The sequence below is a fragment of the Carex rostrata genome, chromosome 4 (genome assembly GCF_964058835.1).
Source record: "Carex rostrata chromosome 4, lpCarRost1.2, whole genome shotgun sequence".
NCBI classification, from domain to species: Eukaryota; Viridiplantae; Streptophyta; class Magnoliopsida; order Poales; family Cyperaceae; genus Carex; species Carex rostrata.
The window spans coordinates 12977886-12996443 of NC_135921.1; the positions used below are offsets into that span (position 1 = coordinate 12977886).

General features: G+C 37.2%; 3 protein-coding genes across 4 annotated transcripts; 1 reads left to right on the forward strand and 2 right to left on the reverse strand.

Annotated features, from left to right (window-relative positions):
* Window positions 1–4993: 4993 nt before the first annotated feature.
* LOC144553270 (U-box domain-containing protein 51-like) lies at window positions 4994–5667 on the reverse strand. Its single transcript, XM_078301367.1, has 3 exons — window positions 5478–5667; window positions 5257–5348; window positions 4994–5116 (listed from the first exon to the last, which is right to left on the reverse strand). Exons 1-3 carry the CDS (start codon window positions 5665–5667, stop codon window positions 4994–4996), a joined length of 405 nt encoding a protein of 134 aa, XP_078157493.1.
* Window positions 5668–5857: 190 nt separating this feature from the next.
* Window positions 5858–14000, reverse strand: LOC144553271 (uncharacterized). Its single transcript, XM_078301368.1, has 6 exons — window positions 13518–14000; window positions 8132–8187; window positions 7721–7773; window positions 7481–7598; window positions 7355–7395; window positions 5858–5914 (listed from the first exon to the last, which is right to left on the reverse strand). Exons 1-6 carry the CDS (start codon window positions 13547–13549, stop codon window positions 5858–5860), a joined length of 357 nt encoding a protein of 118 aa, XP_078157494.1. The 5' UTR covers window positions 13550–14000.
* A 280-nt stretch (window positions 14001–14280) lies between these two features.
* Window positions 14281–17597, forward strand: LOC144553451 (lipid droplet phospholipase 1-like). 2 transcript variants are annotated; one of them, XM_078301621.1, is made up of 10 exons: window positions 14281–14614; window positions 14713–14780; window positions 14858–14928; window positions 15212–15436; window positions 15866–16029; window positions 16252–16307; window positions 16697–16749; window positions 16872–16989; window positions 17078–17175; window positions 17422–17597. In XM_078301621.1, exons 1-10 carry the CDS (start codon window positions 14343–14345, stop codon window positions 17491–17493), a joined length of 1197 nt encoding a protein of 398 aa, XP_078157747.1. In that variant the 5' UTR covers window positions 14281–14342; the 3' UTR covers window positions 17494–17597. The 2 variants fall into 2 exon arrangements, with proteins under 2 accessions (XP_078157747.1, XP_078157748.1); XM_078301622.1 differs by lacking the exon at window positions 17422–17597 and having other exon boundaries at window positions 14321–14614; window positions 16872–16999.
* The last annotated feature ends 961 nt before the right edge of the window (window positions 17598–18558 follow it).

Here is an 18558-nt window from a genome sequence, read left to right on the forward strand (position 1 = left end):
GTATTAAGGTGAAGCAAGTTAATAATGATATTATATATCTAACAGAGGCATAAGTGTTTATCTTGTTCGTTTAAAAATAGAAATTAAAATATTATTGGGCTTTAATATTAAATAGTTTCAGGATAATTGTTAGTATATGAGGTTCTTTTATTTCTTTCATTTAATATTTATGATATTTTAAGATGTTCAAAAGGGAAAGGCAACGATTTAATTATCAACGGATTAAATTCGATCTTATTTTTTGTGAGAGTTGTTCGTTAAATTAAAATTTGTGCGTTTGATTTAGATTCACACGACAAATTGTAATGTAAATCATTTACACACAGATTTTAATACAATTAAATAACTTCAACTATAATATTGAACCGGATTTAATTTATGCCCATCATAAAAATGATAGTTTTTCAGAAAAAAAAAACAAAAAAAAAACAACCAAATGCAAATGAATCCATCACGTTAGAATAAAGAAAATTCTAAATGTTCTACAGGCATAGAAGTAGGGGTGTAAACCATCGGATACGGATTGGATATTGGACAAACTGTATCCTTATTCGTTATAATTTTTCGAATACGGATACAAATACATATAATCTTGGATATGGATACTGATCGGATATTAAATGGATACTGATCGGATATTAAATGGATACTTATCGGATATCGGACGGATGCGAATACAAATATGAATATAATTCGAATAATTAAAAATAAATTACTAATGTACATTATAGTAAAAAATAATATCTAAATATTTTTTTTTACTTATAAATTAGATTCAGTATTTTTATAATAAGTTTCTTGGTTACAAAATATATATCATATTATCAAAACATTAGTCACTAATCATGTCATAGTGTTATATTGTTCATCATAATATATATATATATATATATATATATATACATTTTAATAAATCATTGGTATGTATATATGCAATTTAATAAAGCAATTTAAGAACGTAGAGTACATTTGTTATGGTTTAGGGGTGTAAACGGTCGGATATGGATAGTTACGGATAATTAAAATCCTTACTGTGTCTTTATTCGTTATAATTTTTCGGATACAGATATGGATAGTCTCAGATACAGATGTGGATCGGATAATTTAAGTAATTTTTTTGATACAAATCTGGATGAAATCGGATAATATCTTATCTGTTTACACCCCTAATCGAGAATCTATCCCTTCATATATTCTCTGGATTGAACCGAAGAAGAAGCATCCAGGGACGAATCCAGCATTTCTGTCAAGGTAGGGCACTAATCGGATTCAAATAGCTAATCGGGTCCAAAACTATTAACTGTTGGTCCCAAAGGCACTTAGAGGTAGGGGGGGGGGGGGGGGAGGGTGAATAGGGTCTTTTTAGATTTTTGTCTAATTAATAAAGTTCTAACATGTCTATAAGTTATTCTTGACAGAAACTAAAATAACTTTGTTCTAAACTAAAAGGTAAAGTAAATAATAGAGTTTAGAGACACTTGATACGAGGGCTATTTATGGAGTTCAGCACTAACGCCTACGTCTCCAGGGCCCGCGACCTTTGAGATGGCGTGCCTTTCTTTACCCAATGAGAAATGATTATAAGGTGGAACTGGTGAGCCCTTACAATCTTCTGAGAAGTCACACGGCCCGAACAGGAGCACTAAAGGCTCAAAGGAAGACAATCCGATTCGCGAGGATTCAAGGATTGCTAGGTGAGCACAAGACTCGAAGTAGTAATTGATTTGATCACGCATAATCACTCTAGGAGTTATTGAATTGATTGAATAAGCTAGAGATTGATTGTGCATATTGAAGTTTAAGTGCATAAGCAACAACGGCTTTCTCTAGATCTATAAATATGAAATATTGAAGTTGGGAGCGGCTAGAGTGATACTCCAAACCTTGGTATAGCTTCTATTTATAGAGAGCTAATAAAAAGGAAGTAATTGGTGCTGACCGTTGCAACGGTACAGGAGACCATTACAACAGTAGAGTAATCTGAGTGGTTTAGAGTGCAACGGTTTCGCCAACGGTAATCCTCTGGAAGGTTTAGCGTTCTATGATGCTAAATCCTATTTTATGCATCACGGGATTTACATATGATTTATTTATTTTGTTGCAATGATTCCTAGACCGTTGCAATGGTAGGCCTCACTTAGGTCAATCTCAAGCTTATTTTACCAATTTTACATATTAATTATTCTTAATCTTGAGTTAATGCTTTTGCTATCCAATGTCTTGTGCTTCATGACTACATCCTTGATGTTGTATTACAGTTCATTTATTCATCCTTGATGTGTATTTATTGAACCTTCAGTTGTCATGAATATGCACAAATCCTCAAGAAGGAAAACTGTAAAATGCAATTATGTATGTTTTGCAAATCCAGTCAAACGGATAAGTCGAGGGCTCCCAAAGCAAATATTAACTTGTCAGGTATACAATTGCAACTCAATTTCTATAACTATGTTTATTTATAAATCTGTTATAATCATAAAATCGTTTGGCACAACATTGAAATATGTTTCCTAATTTAATAAAAATTTGTTCGGCACAATTTAAAGTGGATATGTTCTTAGCCAATTAGCAAATCAAAGTCAAAACTTAGATAAAAGATTTATTGTCAGGCATTTCTTGTTCTCTTTCATTCTATTTATGAAATATAGTATCGCAGATCTAAAAAAAAATGAAATACACAGAATTAATCAAAACTCAAAAGGATTCGGTTCAAAAATTGAACTAACTCTGATTAGGAGTAGGCACTACATCGAATCAGAAGTAGATACACTAAACAATTAGTACTAAATCGAAATAAAAAATTCAAATTTCAGACAAGTGCCTACTCCAATCACTGTGTGGATCCGCCAGTGGAAGCATCTACTCCCCCACCAAACCTCTTCTACAAACTCGATACTAACTAAAATAAATAACAATATAAATATTATGCTTCTCATTTTATATCTCAAATAGAATGACTTAAAAACGAAAAGACATTAGGCATTTGAACTCTCTTCATATAAGACATATTGAGGCACAAATCGGTGAGGCGTACGCATCATTTCAAAACTATGCTCAAGATTGCTCTCTGACCCATTCGAAAGTCTTGATTGAACAAACAAAAGATATCTTTTAGATTAAGTATATAATATCTCAAAAAAATTAAGATTGCTAAATGGCAAAGGCTTTGCTAGATACTGCTATATGCTCCAAGTTGTATTCCATATAAGAACAAGCATAATTTTATATACATTATGTGTGAATTAGATAATCAACTATGAGCTAAGATGTAACAAAAGAGATGTCAACTATTTGATTTAACTGGACCAGTAATAATTACTGGATTAAAACTTACTTAATGGAGTTATCGCATGGGAGACCAGGGTCTGAAAAATTATCTGCTGTTATAATAAGATAAAAATCTGTTATTCAAGACTCAATAAAGTTAACACATTAACAATAATTCTGGTAGTGTGTGTTCACCAAAGACTAACCTTTAGAGGCCATCCATTTTGGTGGGGCGGTAGCACTGGCTGATTCGAATTTGGGCACAGTAGGATTGCCCATTTGCGGGCGCAATGGTGACACGGTGGGGGCTGCACGGATTGCAAATTTCTGATGCGAAATTTTTTCCTTCCCAATAATGTAGACAGTGCAGAAGTCAGGGGCTCCTATGGCAACGATTTGGGGCACATCTGAGCTCTTAAATATTCTGGTAAAAAGCATTCATGAAATTTACAGCAACACACAAGTATTAAAATATCAGATGGATAGGAACTAATGGGAATCAAATTTGCTACCTTAGCATTCCTTTTGGAGGGGATCCCAGTACAATTATTTCAATTGAGGCCGATTGAGCAAATACTATGAGTGCCCTTGCCACATCCATCTCATCTAATACCACATCCTTGCAATTTATCTAAACAAGACAAACGAAATTACTGATCATTTTTTGTTAGAAGTAATTTATAGATCAATAAAATGAGACTATCCTTAAAAATTTTCAATCCAAATTTCAGGTGCTTTATTAGAGAGGGAGAAAATAAAAAGGTTAAGTACATCTTGGCGGTTGCAGAAACATCGGTACGGAAGGAAGAGCTCCCTCAATTGTGCATCAGGTTGCTTATAACCAGAAGAATCCAATGGACCAGCTATATCTCACCCGATAAACCCAACAAAAAAAAAGGGCAAATCAATCATAAAACACATTGTTAATGCCTGAGCCAATCTTGAACAATAAATTATCAAGTAAACTAGAGAATTTTGACTGAGACTTACTTGAGGTACCCTTGGTATTGACATGGACGAGCACAAGTGTCTGGCCCCTTTTTAAAAGGTGTTCCGCAGCCCATTTCAAGGCACCATGACTAGTCTTGTTGTTATTATCAATTGCCACAGCCACCAGAGGATACACTGCTTCAGTCCCCGTTACTGACATCCCTGTTCCTGGATCAGAGTACTTCCTATATACCTTTTGTGTGAATTAGATAATCAACTATGAGCTAAGATGTATCAAAAGAGATGTCAACTATTTGATTTAACTGGACTATTAATTATTACTGGATTAAAACTTACTTAATTGAATTATCGCATGGGAGACCAGGCTCTGAAAAATTATCTGCTGTTATAATAAGATAAAAATATGTTATTCAAGACTCAATAAAGTTAACACATTAACAATAATTCAATATTTGTGTTCACCAAAGACTAACCTTTAGAGGCCATCCATTTTGGTGGGGCGGTAGCACCAGCTGATTCGAATTTGGGCACATAATGATTGCCCATTTGCGGGCGCAATGGTGACACGGTGGGGGCTGCACGGATTGCAAATTTCTGATGCGAAATTTTTTCCTTCCCAATAATGTAGACAGTGCAGAAGTCAGGGGCTCCTATGGCAACGATTTGGGGCACGTCTGAGCTCTTAAATATTCTGGTAAAAAGCATTCATGAAATTTACAGCAACACACAAGTATTAAAATATCAGATGGAGAGGAACTAATGGCAATCAAATTTGCTACCTTAGCATTCCTTTTGGAGGGGATCCCAGTACAATTATTTCAATTGAGGCCGATTGAGCAAATACTATGAGTGCCCTTGCCACATCCATCTCATCTAATACCACATCCTTGCAATTTATCTAAACAAGACAAACGAAATTACTGATCATTTTTTGTTAGAAGTAATTTATAGACCAATAAAATGATACTATCCTTAACAATTTTCAATCCAAATTTCAGGTTCTTTATTAGACAGGGAGAAAAAAAAAAGGTTAAGTACATCTTGGCAGTTGCAGAAACATCGGTACCGAAGGAAGAGCTCCCTCAATTGTGCATCAGGTTGCTTATAACCAGAAGAATCCAATGGACCAGCTATATATCACCCGATAAAAACCCAACAAAAAATAAGGGCAAATAAATCATAAAACACATTGTTAATGCCTGAGCCAATCTTGAACAATAAATTATCAAGTAAACTAGAGAATTTTGAGTGAGACTTACTTGAGGTACCCTTGGTATTGACATGGACAAGCACCACTGTCTGGCCCCTCTTTAAAAGGTGTTCCACAGCCCATTTCAAGGCACCATGACTTGTCTTGTTGTTATTATCAATTGCAACAGCCACCAGAGGATACACTGTTTCAGTCCCCGTTACTGACATCCCTGTTCCCGGATCAGAGTACTTCCCCATTGCCAAATTTTTTACACTCGCGCTTCAAATCAACGTCCTTTTAGTTTTTCAAAATTCTTCTTTTTTCTTTTCACTTTTTGATTTTTATATGAGAGGTCAAATATTTTGGCTTACCAATTTTTGATCGTTTTTGAGGAGAGAGCAGCATTTGTGACTGATCAATCTCTTTTCTTTATAGGAAAGTTTATATCTATTGGTTTTGGTTGTCAGGCAAATCATCTTTGTGGCCATGATCCTCATGCAGGATCTATATTTGGGGTGTTAGTTAAAAATAGATAATCTTAATCAGTTCTCTTGTGGCGTTGACATGCGTGACAATCTATGTCATCACCCGACTTCAACATTAATAATTGCTTTGCTAACATATAAACAGTTGTATATTAATTTATCTTCTTATTTTTTCTAGTTAATACATGTATTTATGGAAAAAATGATTCCAAAACAATCTAGGCTAAGGAATAAGGATGGTCTTAAATTCAGAGATGCAGAAAAAGCTGCATGGGAAATAACTGCATGAGAACCAAGCTGATCAGCTGATAGAACCTGGTCTGAAATGGATGTTTGGCAATGACAGGTTAATTACTTAAATTAAGAACCTTAACCCGTGTACCTCGTAAGTGCCTTAAAGTTTTGAAAAGTCTTTGGGTGTCGATCCAAATATTGTTGTGAAATCAGTGTTAATAGACAAAATCCATTTCAGTTATGAATTTTGTTAGAAATTCTTTTTGGTAATTTATATGGCCTCATAAAATTATGATAATTGTGGCGATTATAGTATTATTTTTAGAAAATATGATTAATGAAAACACAGAAAGAAAGAAAATATGAAGTTCACAGAGAAGAAAATAAAGAAAGCTAGTTCACAGAGAAGAAAATATGAAGTTCTTGAGTTGTATTGAATTAACTAAATAAATGCAACACGATTTTGAACTTATAAGACAACTTCTATTATTATGATTTCTTAAAATAGTTCTCTTTTACAAGTAAAACAAAAACATTATATAAGTAGATTGTTTTGTCATATACACTTAGTTCAAAACTAGGGTATCAAGCAGGGTTCAGGTCATTTTTTATCTTTTGAAGAGAGAACATGGCTCCATACCAATCGGCATTTCCATCCAAGAACAACATGCTCAGCAACCATTCCACAACAATACAACAAACCAGAGAAAACATAAAAATGAAAGCAGCATGAGATCGAAGACAATCTGTCTTTATATTGAACAAAATTAAATTGCTATACATTATAGTCAATCAACTATTGTAATTACATAATTAAGAAAGTAATCAGATCACCTAGACTACAAAGTTGTCAATCATATGAAAAATAACATCGGCTCCATCCGAGCTCCAAAAATATTTCCTCACCTGATGGAATACAAGGTATATCTATTAGTACAATTCCAATTATACTTCTAATTTGGCATAATTTTGTGAGGAAAGATTGCATTGGTGAATTAGAGATCTGCATGTTCTCCTTCTTCACAATTTTTTTTTTTGGCGTATACAAAAAGGGCTTAGGAAGCACTCTCAACGAATTTTACCATTCACAATGAAACATGTTAAAAACAGGGCTAAGCCCAATCTCCAGTTGAATGGAATTCATTGGATGGTTCTGCCAGATTTGGGCTGTTAATTTCAGATTAGACAGACTCATTCCGGACTGTCCGATTAGAAATAGACAAACCAGCTCCCAACATACTTGAGTAAGACCCCTTATCATTTTCTCTGTAAAAAAAAAAATAGCAAAATCAGTAAGTGCACCAAATGTGTGAGTATATTTTCTTTTAAAAAAAAATATACCGTGACTAACCTTCGAATTCATCAGTTTGAGTAACAACTGCATTATCAAGTTTCTCACCATTATCTAAATTTCCATTTTCGACATGTACAATATTTGGGTACTTGTCATCATATGGGCATCTCAGTTCCTTGTATAATGAAAATAAAAGTATAATTTGGTGAGAAAAATGGCAGAAAGAAATTAACGGAGAATACTATTGTTATTTCAAACAGCATAACAATTCTACTATAAAGTAACTTATAAGCATACTTTTGGCAACTCATGCAGCCGCCTAAATGACGATGTTCGCCATCCTACAATATCTTTTCACTTAGTCAAGGCTAGATACTTCATATTTGTATGTTTATAAAAATGTCAAGAGACTCAAAATCAAGATCTACTGCACAAAGCTGCCTAGATCGCTTACCATCATGAAATATCAGCTACCAGTTAGATATCACATATGTAATCTCGTGAGGATATTATACTGACAAGAATGTCTTGATTGAGGGCATTTCCTGCTGGTACTGTTACTAAACCATACAACTCGGACAAGAACTGGTACAAATGGCCCAATCCTGGAACAGGCTAAGCAACAAGTATGGCACAGTGTGATAAGATAATGAAGGTACTTTGATCATCTTATCAGTTCATTTTGTGAACAAAAACTTTATAGGATACGGTCATAACTTGAATTTGCATATGCAACACGCCTCTTGAAAGCACGCAATGCCGAACTACATTAGAAAATAAAACCACAAATTGATATTAAACAAACTGTGAGAGTTTTATGTTTCATACTAAACTTAATAGCCAACTGTGCTGCACCTTAGAAACAGGTAAATTGGAACAGAACCCTAGATTAAAGTCATGACGTAGAAAACTGTTGGATATTGTATTGATAAATATGGGTATTTAGGTAAAAGTATGAATATAATAGTTATAGGGACTAAAGTGTAAGATTGTAAAGTCTATATGTAAACAGATTCTCTGTTAATGAAATTACTGCAGTTTCTAAATACCGAAACCTTTATGGTATCAGAGCGGGAGAGTGTCGCGTGAGCTCGCCGCTGTCGTCCGCCTCTTTGTGCGTTCATCCAGAGCAAGTCCGGCGCCCCATCCACCGTAGTCGCCAGCGCGTAGTCGCTAGAGTGTAGTCGCAGCACCGTCGCCAGTGCGTCGAGCACACTGCCTCCAGATCTCGCGCCGCCGCCACCAGGTCACGCGCCGCCTCGGCCAGATCTCGCGCCAGATACGTCTCCGTGTGTCTAAACCCTAAACCCGTGTGTCTTCCTCGCTCTCTCTCTATCGGACCTGTGTCTCCGTATTTCTCTTCTCACCTGTGTTATCAAACCTTGCTCTCTCTATCTGGATTCGCCTAATTTAAGTAACTGATCGTTGCTGTTTTAAAAAAAAAAAAAAATTAAATAAAAAAAATGGCAGAAGAGAGAAGCTTCTCTAAGTCGTCTCAAGTCATCTCAATGAGATTGAATGGGGTTGAGAACTATCTGTTGTGGTCAAGACAAATGCTTATGCACTTGAAGGGTCAGAGACTAACCGGGTATGTTACCGGTACAACAAATTAAGAAACCCGTAGCTGTGGGAGAGGAGAAGATAGAGGAAAAACCTGAGTTTCAGAAGTGGGAGGCAGACGATGGGCAAGTTATGTCATGGCTGGTCAACTTAATGGAGGTTAGACTGCAAAATCAGTTTATGATGTTGAACACCGCCCGACAAGTGTGGGATCGGGCGGCCGAGATGTACTCTCTCAAAAGGGTAACCATGGGCAGATCTATCACCTCCAGTCTAAGTCAAACAGTCTGATACAGGGAGAAATGAGTGTGACTGAGTATTTCTCAGAGTTGAACAATATGTGGGAGCAAATGCATTTCTTTGATCCTTTGGCGATGAAATGCTCAGCAGATGCACTAGCCTTCACAAACTGGTTGGAGAAAAGAAGGACATTTCGTTTCCTTGCTGGCCTCAACTCTGAGTTTGAGCAGATCCGATAGAGTCTCTGACAGAGGAATCCTCTACCTGCTCTTCGTGATGCCTTTGCAGTAGCAGTTCAAGAGGAAAGCAGGAGGAAGGCAATGGTATCTTTGCCAGTGCAGGAGGGTTCGACTATGTTCAGCCTGCCACACACAGTATCCTCCCAGGGTGACAAAGTCTGTGATCACTACCATAGGAAGAATCACACTCAGGAGACTTGCTGGGATTTACACGGAAGACCAGTTAGAGGTCGAGGTCGTGATGGTGGCCATGGCAGAGAACAAGGTAGAAGTCGTGGACTAGGACGTGGTGGAGGATACCAAAAGGCGCATATGGCTGACAGCACTAGTACACCAGGTTCAGGCACTGAGGATACCAAAAGGCGCATATGGCTGACAGCACTAGAAGTTCTTGTCCGCTACCCCAGCTAGCAGTGCCTCATCTACTACTGCTCCATCTGGGGCTGACGATTACACTCTCTCCTCTCATCTTACCACTGTAGTTAGAACTGTTGGCACTGTTATAAAAGCCCTAATAGCCGAGTCTAGTCCTGATCGCTCCTGAATCGTAGACTCTAGGGCATCTAAGCATATGACCCCTGACCCTACAATGTTCAAAACCTATAAGCCTATGTCTGGGAGAGAAAAGGTACAAACAGCCAATGGCTCGCTTTGTTCGATAGAAGGAGTTGGGGATGTAACATGTACTCCAAACCTCCAGCTATCGTCGATCTTTCATGTTCCTAACTTCACCAATAACCTCCTGTCAGTTAGTCAACTGCGGGATGATCTTAATTGTGTTGTTTCTCTGTCTCCTACCCATGTTGTGTTGCAGGAGCTGAAGACAGGAAGAGTGATTGGTATTGGCAAGAGGAGTGAAGGCCTGTACCGACTCAAGTAAGGAGGGGAGTTTTTGGATCCACGAGCCTGTTTGGCAGAGACTCCAGAGTTGGAGATGATTTTGCTACATAGCCGTTTAGGGCATATATCTTTTACTGTGCTTGGAAGGTTGTATCCCAAGTTGTACTCTAAGTATAGCAAGACTAAACTAGTATGTGATGCGTTTGAGTTTGCTAAGCACACTAGAACAATGTATCCCTCTTTTGGTAATAGAAGTTTTTCTTGCTTTGATATTGTTCATTCTGATGTTTGGGGGCCCTCGAGAGTTACTGCTTTATCGGGTTCAAGGTGGCTTGTCACCTTTATTGATTGTTATAGCCGAATGACTTGGCTGTACCTGTTGAGGAGTAAAGAGGGAGTTCTGGAGTGCTTCAAGACTTTTCACAAGATGGTGGAAACCCAATTTGAGAAAAAAGTGAAAGTGTTACGCTCAGATAATGGCACAGAATACACCAACGGGGCAATGCAAGACTTCTTGCGAAATAATGGTATTATACATCAAACTACATGTGTGAATACACCTGAACAAAATGGTGTTGCAGAAAAGAAGAATAGGCACATCTTGGAAGTGACAAGGTGCCTTCTGTTTGCCATGAATGTTTCGAGGTACCTTTGGGGAAAGCAACGCAGACTGCTACATATTTGATCAACATAATGCCTTTGAGAGCGGTGGACTTCAGTACACCACTTGAAATGCTCACAGAGACCACCTCATTTAAGGTACCTCCCAAAAAGTTTGGTTGTGTGTGTTTTGTTCATAACACAACTCCAGGTATTAGTAAACTTGATGCGAAGGCCCAAAAATGTGTGTTTGTTGGGTACTCCAGTGAAAAAAATGGGTATAGATGTTATGACCCTGTGAAAAAAAGGATGTTGGAAAGCTTGGATGTGACATTCCGAGAAACAGAACCCTATTTACTCTCTCCGATGCACAATCCAATACATCTTCAGTCCTATTTCATGATCTTCTTGAGGTGGTTGTCACCCATTCCTCAGACCAAGTTGGTCAATAGGGGGAGAGTAAGGAATCTAACAACAGTATAGCCGATGATACTATGATCGGCCTGAGTCCAACTACAGAAACAGATTTGGACTCAAGCATGAACTAAAGCCTACCACCTCCTAATAGGCAGATCAACAAGGTTTACACTCGAAAACCTCACCATGAGAATGTTGAGCAACATCCGGTTCAAGACTAATACCAATTACATGCTCCTGTCGACGGCTCGCTCACACCACAGCCTTCAGGTAACTCAGAGTTACCCTTAGGTACTCCTATTTTCTCTGATCTCGATCTTCCTATTGCCTTGCGCAAAGGAGTTCGGTCAATTGTCTTGAAGCAAGGGGAAGATGCCTCAACATCGCATCCTATCTCTCACTATGTCTCATTTGAGACACTTTCCCCGACTTACAAAGCTTTTGTAACCTCCTTACACTCTAACTTTGTTCCATGTGATTGGAGGAAAGCAATGCAGGACCCAAAGTGGAAGAAGGCAATGTTCGAGGAGATGAGAGCACTAGTCAAAAATGACACATGGGATATGGTCCCTAGACCGTCCAACAAGAGCACTGTAGGATGCAAGTGGGTATACTCGACAAAATATACTCCAGAGGGAAAGGTGGACAAATTCAAGGCCAGATTGGTGGCCAAAGGCTACACACAAACATATGGTGTGGACTATGAGGAGACCTTTGCTCCAGTGGCTAAAATGAATACTGTTAGAACCCTCATCTCGTGTGCGATAAACTTCGGGTGGGATTTATGCTAGCTGGATGTTAAAAATGTCTTTCTTCATAGTGACTTAAAGGAAGAGGTATATATGGAGATCCCACCTGGGTTTGAAAATGAACAACTGAAGGGTAAAGTGTGTCGTCTAAAGCGCTCCCTGTATGGGTTGAAGCAGTCACCATGAGTCTGGTTTGACAGGTTTTCTATGGCAATGAAGAAACTAGGCTATCAGCAAAGCAGTGCCGATCACAATATGTTCATCCAAAGAAAAGGAGAGAAGATTTGCATTCTGGTTATGTATGTGGATGATATAGTGTTAACAGGTAATGATCCTATTGAGATGAAGAGGCTTAAGGCCAGCTTAGCCACAGAGTTTGAGATGAAAGACCTGGGTGAATTGCGCTACTTTCTAGGCATTGAGGTTACTCGTTCAACAAAAGGGGTAGTTCTCTCACAGCAAAAGTATGTTCTAGATCTGCTGAGAGACACTGTGATGCTTGGGTGTCGACCTGTCAATACACCCATAGACCCTAATAATAAGCTGAAGGGAGGAATAGGTGATCAAGTAGATAGAGGATAGTATCAGGGCCTAGTAGGCAGACTAATCTATTTGGAACATACTCGACCCAACATTGCATACGCTGTGAGCGTAGTGAGTAGATATATGCACGACCCTAGAGTTCCACATCATGAGGCCGTGTATTAGATCCTGAGGTATCTCAAGAGCTGTCCGGGAAAAGGTGTGCTATTCAGTAAAAATGAGCATACTAGGATTGACGTATATACAGATGCCGATTAGGTAGGGTGTTTAGATGATAGAAAGTCAACTTCAGGCTACTGTTCATTTGTTGGGGGTAATCTGATTTCCTGGCGAAGCAAGAAGCAGAATGTAGTAGCAAGGTCCACTGCAGAGGCTGAGTATAGAGCCATGGCCCAAGGCCCAAGGTGTGAGTGAAGGGTTGTGATTACGAAGATTGCTATCGGAATTGGGGTTGTTGGAGAACAAACCCATAATGTTGTACTATGACAAGGCGGCTATAAACATAGCAAACAACTCAGTACAACATGATAGAACTAAACATGTGGAGATTGACCGACATTTTATCAAGGATAAACTTGACGAGAGCATTATTGTATGCCTTTCGTTCGAACCAAGGAGCAAATTGCTGATATCTTCACAAAAGGGTTGAGTGTCACAGACTTCTCCAATGTAATAGGCAAGATGAGCATGATTAATATTTATGCATCATCTTGAGGGGGAGTGTTAGATATTGTATTGATAAATAAGGGTATTTAGGTAAAAATATGAATATAATAGTTATAGGGACTAAAGTGTAAGATTATAAAGTCTATATGTAAACAGATTCTCCGTTAATAAAATTACTGCAGTTTCTAAATACCGAAACCTTTAAAAACAATAAGAGAAATGTAGTTTAAAAATACAAACATGAATTTTAGATCGTCTTGGTCTTCGGTCATTCATACAAAAAGAGGAGGCTTGCCATCATCTCGATCTGTAAGGAAGAGATGCTTTCCGGTTCGACCGGTTATGAGATGTGCCGTCTCCACTGCCGTTCTTTCCAAAAGGGAAATCCCAAATAGAAAAGGAAGCTAGTGAAAGTTAAGGTAGAGTCAAGTCAGCCACTAGCTGCATTTTTCTTTTCTTTTTTGTTTGAATTGTATTTGTCTGAAGTTTTCTAATTTCATTAGAGTAAATAGTCCTACTTTAATCAGAATACAATTCAATTTTAAAATAAAATGGTCAAGGCGTCAAGCTTAGTGAAAGAAATTTTTTTTTAAACTAATAATTCTTTTTGTTTGAACTGTTCTACAATGTCCTGGTAAAATAATAATAATTATGCATTTCCTGCTGTTTCATTTCCTGGCTCTACTTCATCAAAGTGTTGGTACACAGTATGTACTGTTCTACTTCTTAAAGGCGTACATTAATTTTTGGCTGGAAATGTCTACAGAGAATCCACAAACTTTACCCTTTTTCGTGATTCGTCGACGCTCAACACTCGTCTAGAAATCCCGTCTCGCTTCTACAACTCGACCGATTCTCATTGAGTCCGGAATCCGTTTCCTCTGAAGTAATCTAAATTTTGCCTTTTTATAAGGACCGTCTGATCAGAATTTGGATCTGATCAGACGGTTTAGATCCAAAAACAAAAATTGAGATACTATAGGTGAAATGATTTCTTCTTATTGGCTCTTGAAATATAAAGTAAGAAGATGATTAATAAAAATTAATCAATACACGGTGCAGGCGATGCTTTGCCCAACGAGCTTGGGCACAGGCAGCTCCTTGCACCAGCCACACAAACGGGTTATGTCGGGCTTTCAAAGGAGCGAACGACGAAACATGGACTTGATCCACTGGGTGGGAGATTTGCAAAGACGCTGGTCGACATGGCGGTCCAGCTCAGCAACGTCACTTTCTACCCAGGTCGAGACGGAGTCTTCTGGCACTGGTCAGGATATGTTGAGCTTGGGTCATTTCCCCGAACACCTTGTGATCATGGTTAATGGACTGGGTGGAAGGTCAATTTTTTTGTTGATTATGTATCAAATGGTAGTTTTGGGTGCTTTTCTGTAGTGATCTACTGTGTTAATTTCTATTGTCTGTTTTGTTGTAGCAGTCCGAATGACTGGAAGTTTGCGGACGAGGAGCTTGTCAAGAGGTTTCCTGATAAAGTAGTCGTGCACCGTGAGCATGCTATGTTTTTTCTATTGATTATTACTGTTGTTTAATTACTGTATATCTGATGTTACTTTTGTAAATAGGTAGCCAATGCAATACTGCTAAGCTAACCTATGACGGAGTTGATAGAATGGGTGAGAGACTAGCTGACGAGGTAATTTTTTAGATACCTATTTCAGTATGTAATAGTACCATACTATAATTGGCGCTTACCTAGATAGGTGAAAATACCTAAATTTGATATGAGGAACCCGGTAAGTGGAGAAAATTATGCATTTTTTGTCCCCATGGATCAGGGACGAATCTACATGGAGTGAATGGGGGTCAATTGATCCCCATTCATTTTCAAAATATAACCCCAATGTGTGTTTGATTCCCATAGCTTGAAAGTCTGGCTCCGCCCTTGCCATGTATAAAGCATGAAATGTGTAATGTAGGTCAGATCAGTTGTTGAGAAGAGAAGGGGAGTGACCAAAATATCCTTTGTGGCCCATTCGCTCGGTGGATTAATCGCAAGATATGCAATAGGAATATTATATTCACACGAAACAGTATCTGACGGAAGTTTAGATGAGGAGTTGAAAGGTAGAATAGCAGGGCTAGAGCCTATCAATTTCATTACATCTGCAACACCGCATTTAGGCTCAAGAGGCCATAAACAGGTGTTTCACACTTCCCTTTACTCTTTAGCAGATTATTTACAATTCTATTACTTTTTTGTATAATTTGGTATGATAGATAGCTTAGGATTCTAGCAGAGACTAATACTGGAATATAATTGTATTTCAGTACATTGTAGAAGTAGAACAGTACATACTGTGTGCCAGCACTTTAATGAAGTAATGCCAGGAAATGAAACAGCAGGAAATGCATAATTATTATTATTTTTCAAACAAAAAGAATTATTAGTTTAAAAAAATTTCTCTTTCACTAAGCTTGACCATTTTATTTTAAAATTGAATTGTATTCGGATTAAAGTAGGACTATTTACTCTAATGAAAGTAGAAAACTTCAGACAAATACAATTCAAACAAAAAAGAAAAGAAAAATGCAGCTAGTGGCTGACTTGACTCTACCTTAACGTTTACTAGCTTCCTTTTCTATTTGGGATTTCCATTTTGGAAAGAACGGCAGTGGAGACTGCACATCTCATAATCGGTCGAACCGGAAAGCATCTCTTCCTTACAGATCAAGATGATGGCAAGCCTCCTCTTCTTGTACGAATGACGGAAGACCAAGACGATATAAAATTCATGTTTGTATTTTAAACTACATTTCTCTTAATGTTTTCTACGGTATTCTCTTTCACGACTCTAATCTAGGGTTCTGTTCCAATTTACCTGTTTCTAAGGTGCAGCGCAGTTGGCTATTAAATAAAACAGAGTTTAGTATGAAACATCCTCAAAAGAAAAAAAAATCTCTCACAGTTTGCTTGTTAATTTTTAACATCAATTTGTGGTTTTATTTTCTATTGTAGTTCGGCATTGCGTGCTTTTAAGAGGCGTGTTGCATATGCAAATTCAAGTTATGACCGTATCCTATAAAGTTTTTGTTCACAATATGAACTTTTTTTTTTTTTTTGAGAAAAACAAAATGAACTGATACAATGATCAAAGTACCTTCATTATCTTATCACACTGTGCCATACTCGTCGCTTAGCCTGTTCCAGGATTGGGCCATTCATACCAGTTCTTGTCCGAGTTGTATGGTTTAGTAACGGTACCAGTTGGAAATGCCCTCAGTCAAGACATTCTTGTCAGTATAATCCTCACGAGATTACATATGTGATATCTAACTGGTACCTGATATTGCATAATGGTAAGTGATCTAGGCAGCTATGTGCAGTAGATCTTGATTTTGAGTTTCTTGACATTTCTATAAACATACAAATATGAAGTATCTAGCCTTGACTAAGTGAAAAGATATTGTAGGATGGCGAACATCGTCATTTAGGAGGCCGCATGAGTTGCCAAAAGTATGCTTATAAGTTACTTTATAGTAGAATTGTTATGCTGTTTGAAATAACAATAGTATTCTCCTTTAATTTCTTTCTGCCATTTTTCTCACCAAATTATACTTTTGTTTTCATTGTACGAGGAACTGAGATGCCCATATGATGACAAGTACCCAAACATTGTACATGTCGAAAATGGAAATTTAGATAATGGTGAGAAACTTGATAATGCAGTTGTTACTCAAACTGATGACTTCGAAGGTTAGTCACGGTATATTTTTTTAGAAAAGAAAATATACTATCACATTTGGTGCACTTACTGATTTTGCTTTTTTTTTTTTTTATGCAGAGAAAATGATAAGGGGTCTTACTCAAGTCTGTTGGGAGCGTGTGGATGTCAGAATTAAAAAAAGCCTGCTAAAATACAATGCCCATAATACCATCCAGGCAAGTCTTGTGCTTTTTTAGATTCCATTCAACTGGAGATGGGCCGAGCCCTGTTTTTAATAGTTGCGTTCTATATGTTTCATTGAGAGTGCTTCCTAAGCCCTTTTTGTATATGCCAAAACAAAAATGTGAAGAACGAGAACATGCAGATCTCTAATTCACCAATGCAATCTTTCCTCACAAAATTATGCCAAATTAGAAGTATGATTGGAATTGTACTAATAGATATATCTTGTAATCCATCAGGTGAGGAAATATTTTTGGAACTCGGATGGAGCAGATGTTATTTTTCATATGATTGACAACTTTGTAGTCTAGGTGATCCGATTATTTCCTTAATTATGTAATTACAATAGTTGATTGACTATAATGTATAGCAATTTAATTTTGTTCAATATAAAGACAGATTGACTTCGATCTCATGCTGGTTTCATTTTTATGTTTTATCTGGTTTGTTGTATTGTTGTGAAATGGTTGCTGTGCATGTTGTTCTTGATTGGAAATGCCGATTGGTATGGAGCCATGTTCTCTCTTCAAAGATTAAAAATAATAAATGCCCTGAACCCTGCTTGATACCCTAGTTTTGAACTAAGTGTATATGACAAAACAATCTACTTTATATAATGTTTTTTGTTTTACTTGTAAAAAAAGAACTATTTAAAGAAATCATAATAATAGAAGTTGTCTTATAGATAAGTTCAAAATCGTGTTGCATTTAGTTAATTAATTCAATACAACTCAAGAACTTCATATTTTCTTCTCTGTGAAATAGCTTTCTTTGTTTTTTCTTTCTTAAAACCGTAGATTCATGGTTTTCATTAATCATATTTTCTAATTCTATAATCGCCACAATTATCATAATTTTATGAGGCCATATAAATTACCAAAAAGAATGGGTCTTAGAAATGCACACCTCTGTTTTCTAACAAAGTTCATAACTGAAATGGATTTTTGTCTATTAACACTGATTTCACACCAATATTTTGATGCTTCTAGATGAAACACATTATAAAACGTAGTTGTCGGTCGACACCCGAAGACTTTTCAAAACTTTAAGGCGCTTACGAGGCACACGGGGTAAGGTTCTTAATTTAAGTAATTAACCTGTCATTGCCAAACATCCATTTCAGACCAGGTTCTATCAGCTGATCAGCTTGGTTCTCATGCAGTTATTTTCCATGCAGCTTTTCCTGCATCTCTGGATTTAAGACCATCCTTATTCCTTAGCCTAGTTTGTTCTGGAATCATTTTTCCATAAATACATGTATTTAACTAAAAATAAGAAGAAGATAAATATACAACTGTTTAAGATTGTCACACATGTCAACGCCACAAGAGAACTGATTAAGATTATCTATTTTTAACTAACACCCCAAATATAGA

What these genes read in the sequence shown, in the direction of transcription:
- LOC144553270 (XM_078301367.1), bottom strand. Translation starts at nt 5,667, where the DNA reads ATGGGGAAGTACTCTGATCCGGGAACAGGGATGTCAGTAACGGGGACT. An exon ending in CAATACCAAGGGTACCTCAA is followed by an intron (nt 5,349 to 5,477) that starts GTAAGTCTCACT and finishes GGTGATATATAG; the next exon opens with CTGGTCCATTGGATTCTTCT. An exon ending in GTTTCTGCAACTGCCAAGAT is followed by an intron (nt 5,117 to 5,256) that starts GTACTTAACCTT and finishes TGTCTTGTTTAG; the next exon opens with ATAAATTGCAAGGATGTGGT.
- LOC144553451 (XM_078301621.1), top strand. Translation starts at nt 14,343, where the DNA reads ATGCTTTGCCCAACGAGCTTGGGCACAGGCAGCTCCTTGCACCAGCCA. An exon ending in GGCCGCATGAGTTGCCAAAA is followed by an intron (nt 16,750 to 16,871) that starts GTATGCTTATAA and finishes TCATTGTACGAG; the next exon opens with GAACTGAGATGCCCATATGA. An exon ending in TCAAACTGATGACTTCGAAG is followed by an intron (nt 16,990 to 17,077) that starts GTTAGTCACGGT and finishes TTTTTTATGCAG; the next exon opens with AGAAAATGATAAGGGGTCTT.
- LOC144553271 (XM_078301368.1), bottom strand. Translation starts at nt 13,549, where the DNA reads ATGACCGAAGACCAAGACGATCTAAAATTCAT. An exon ending in TCAAACTGATGAATTCGAAG is followed by an intron (nt 7,396 to 7,480) that starts GTTAGTCACGGT and finishes TTTTTTTTACAG; the next exon opens with AGAAAATGATAAGGGGTCTT. An exon ending in CTCAAGTATGTTGGGAGCTG is followed by an intron (nt 5,915 to 7,354) that starts GTTTGTCTATTT and finishes CCCCAAATATAG; the next exon opens with ATCCTGCATGAGGATCATGG.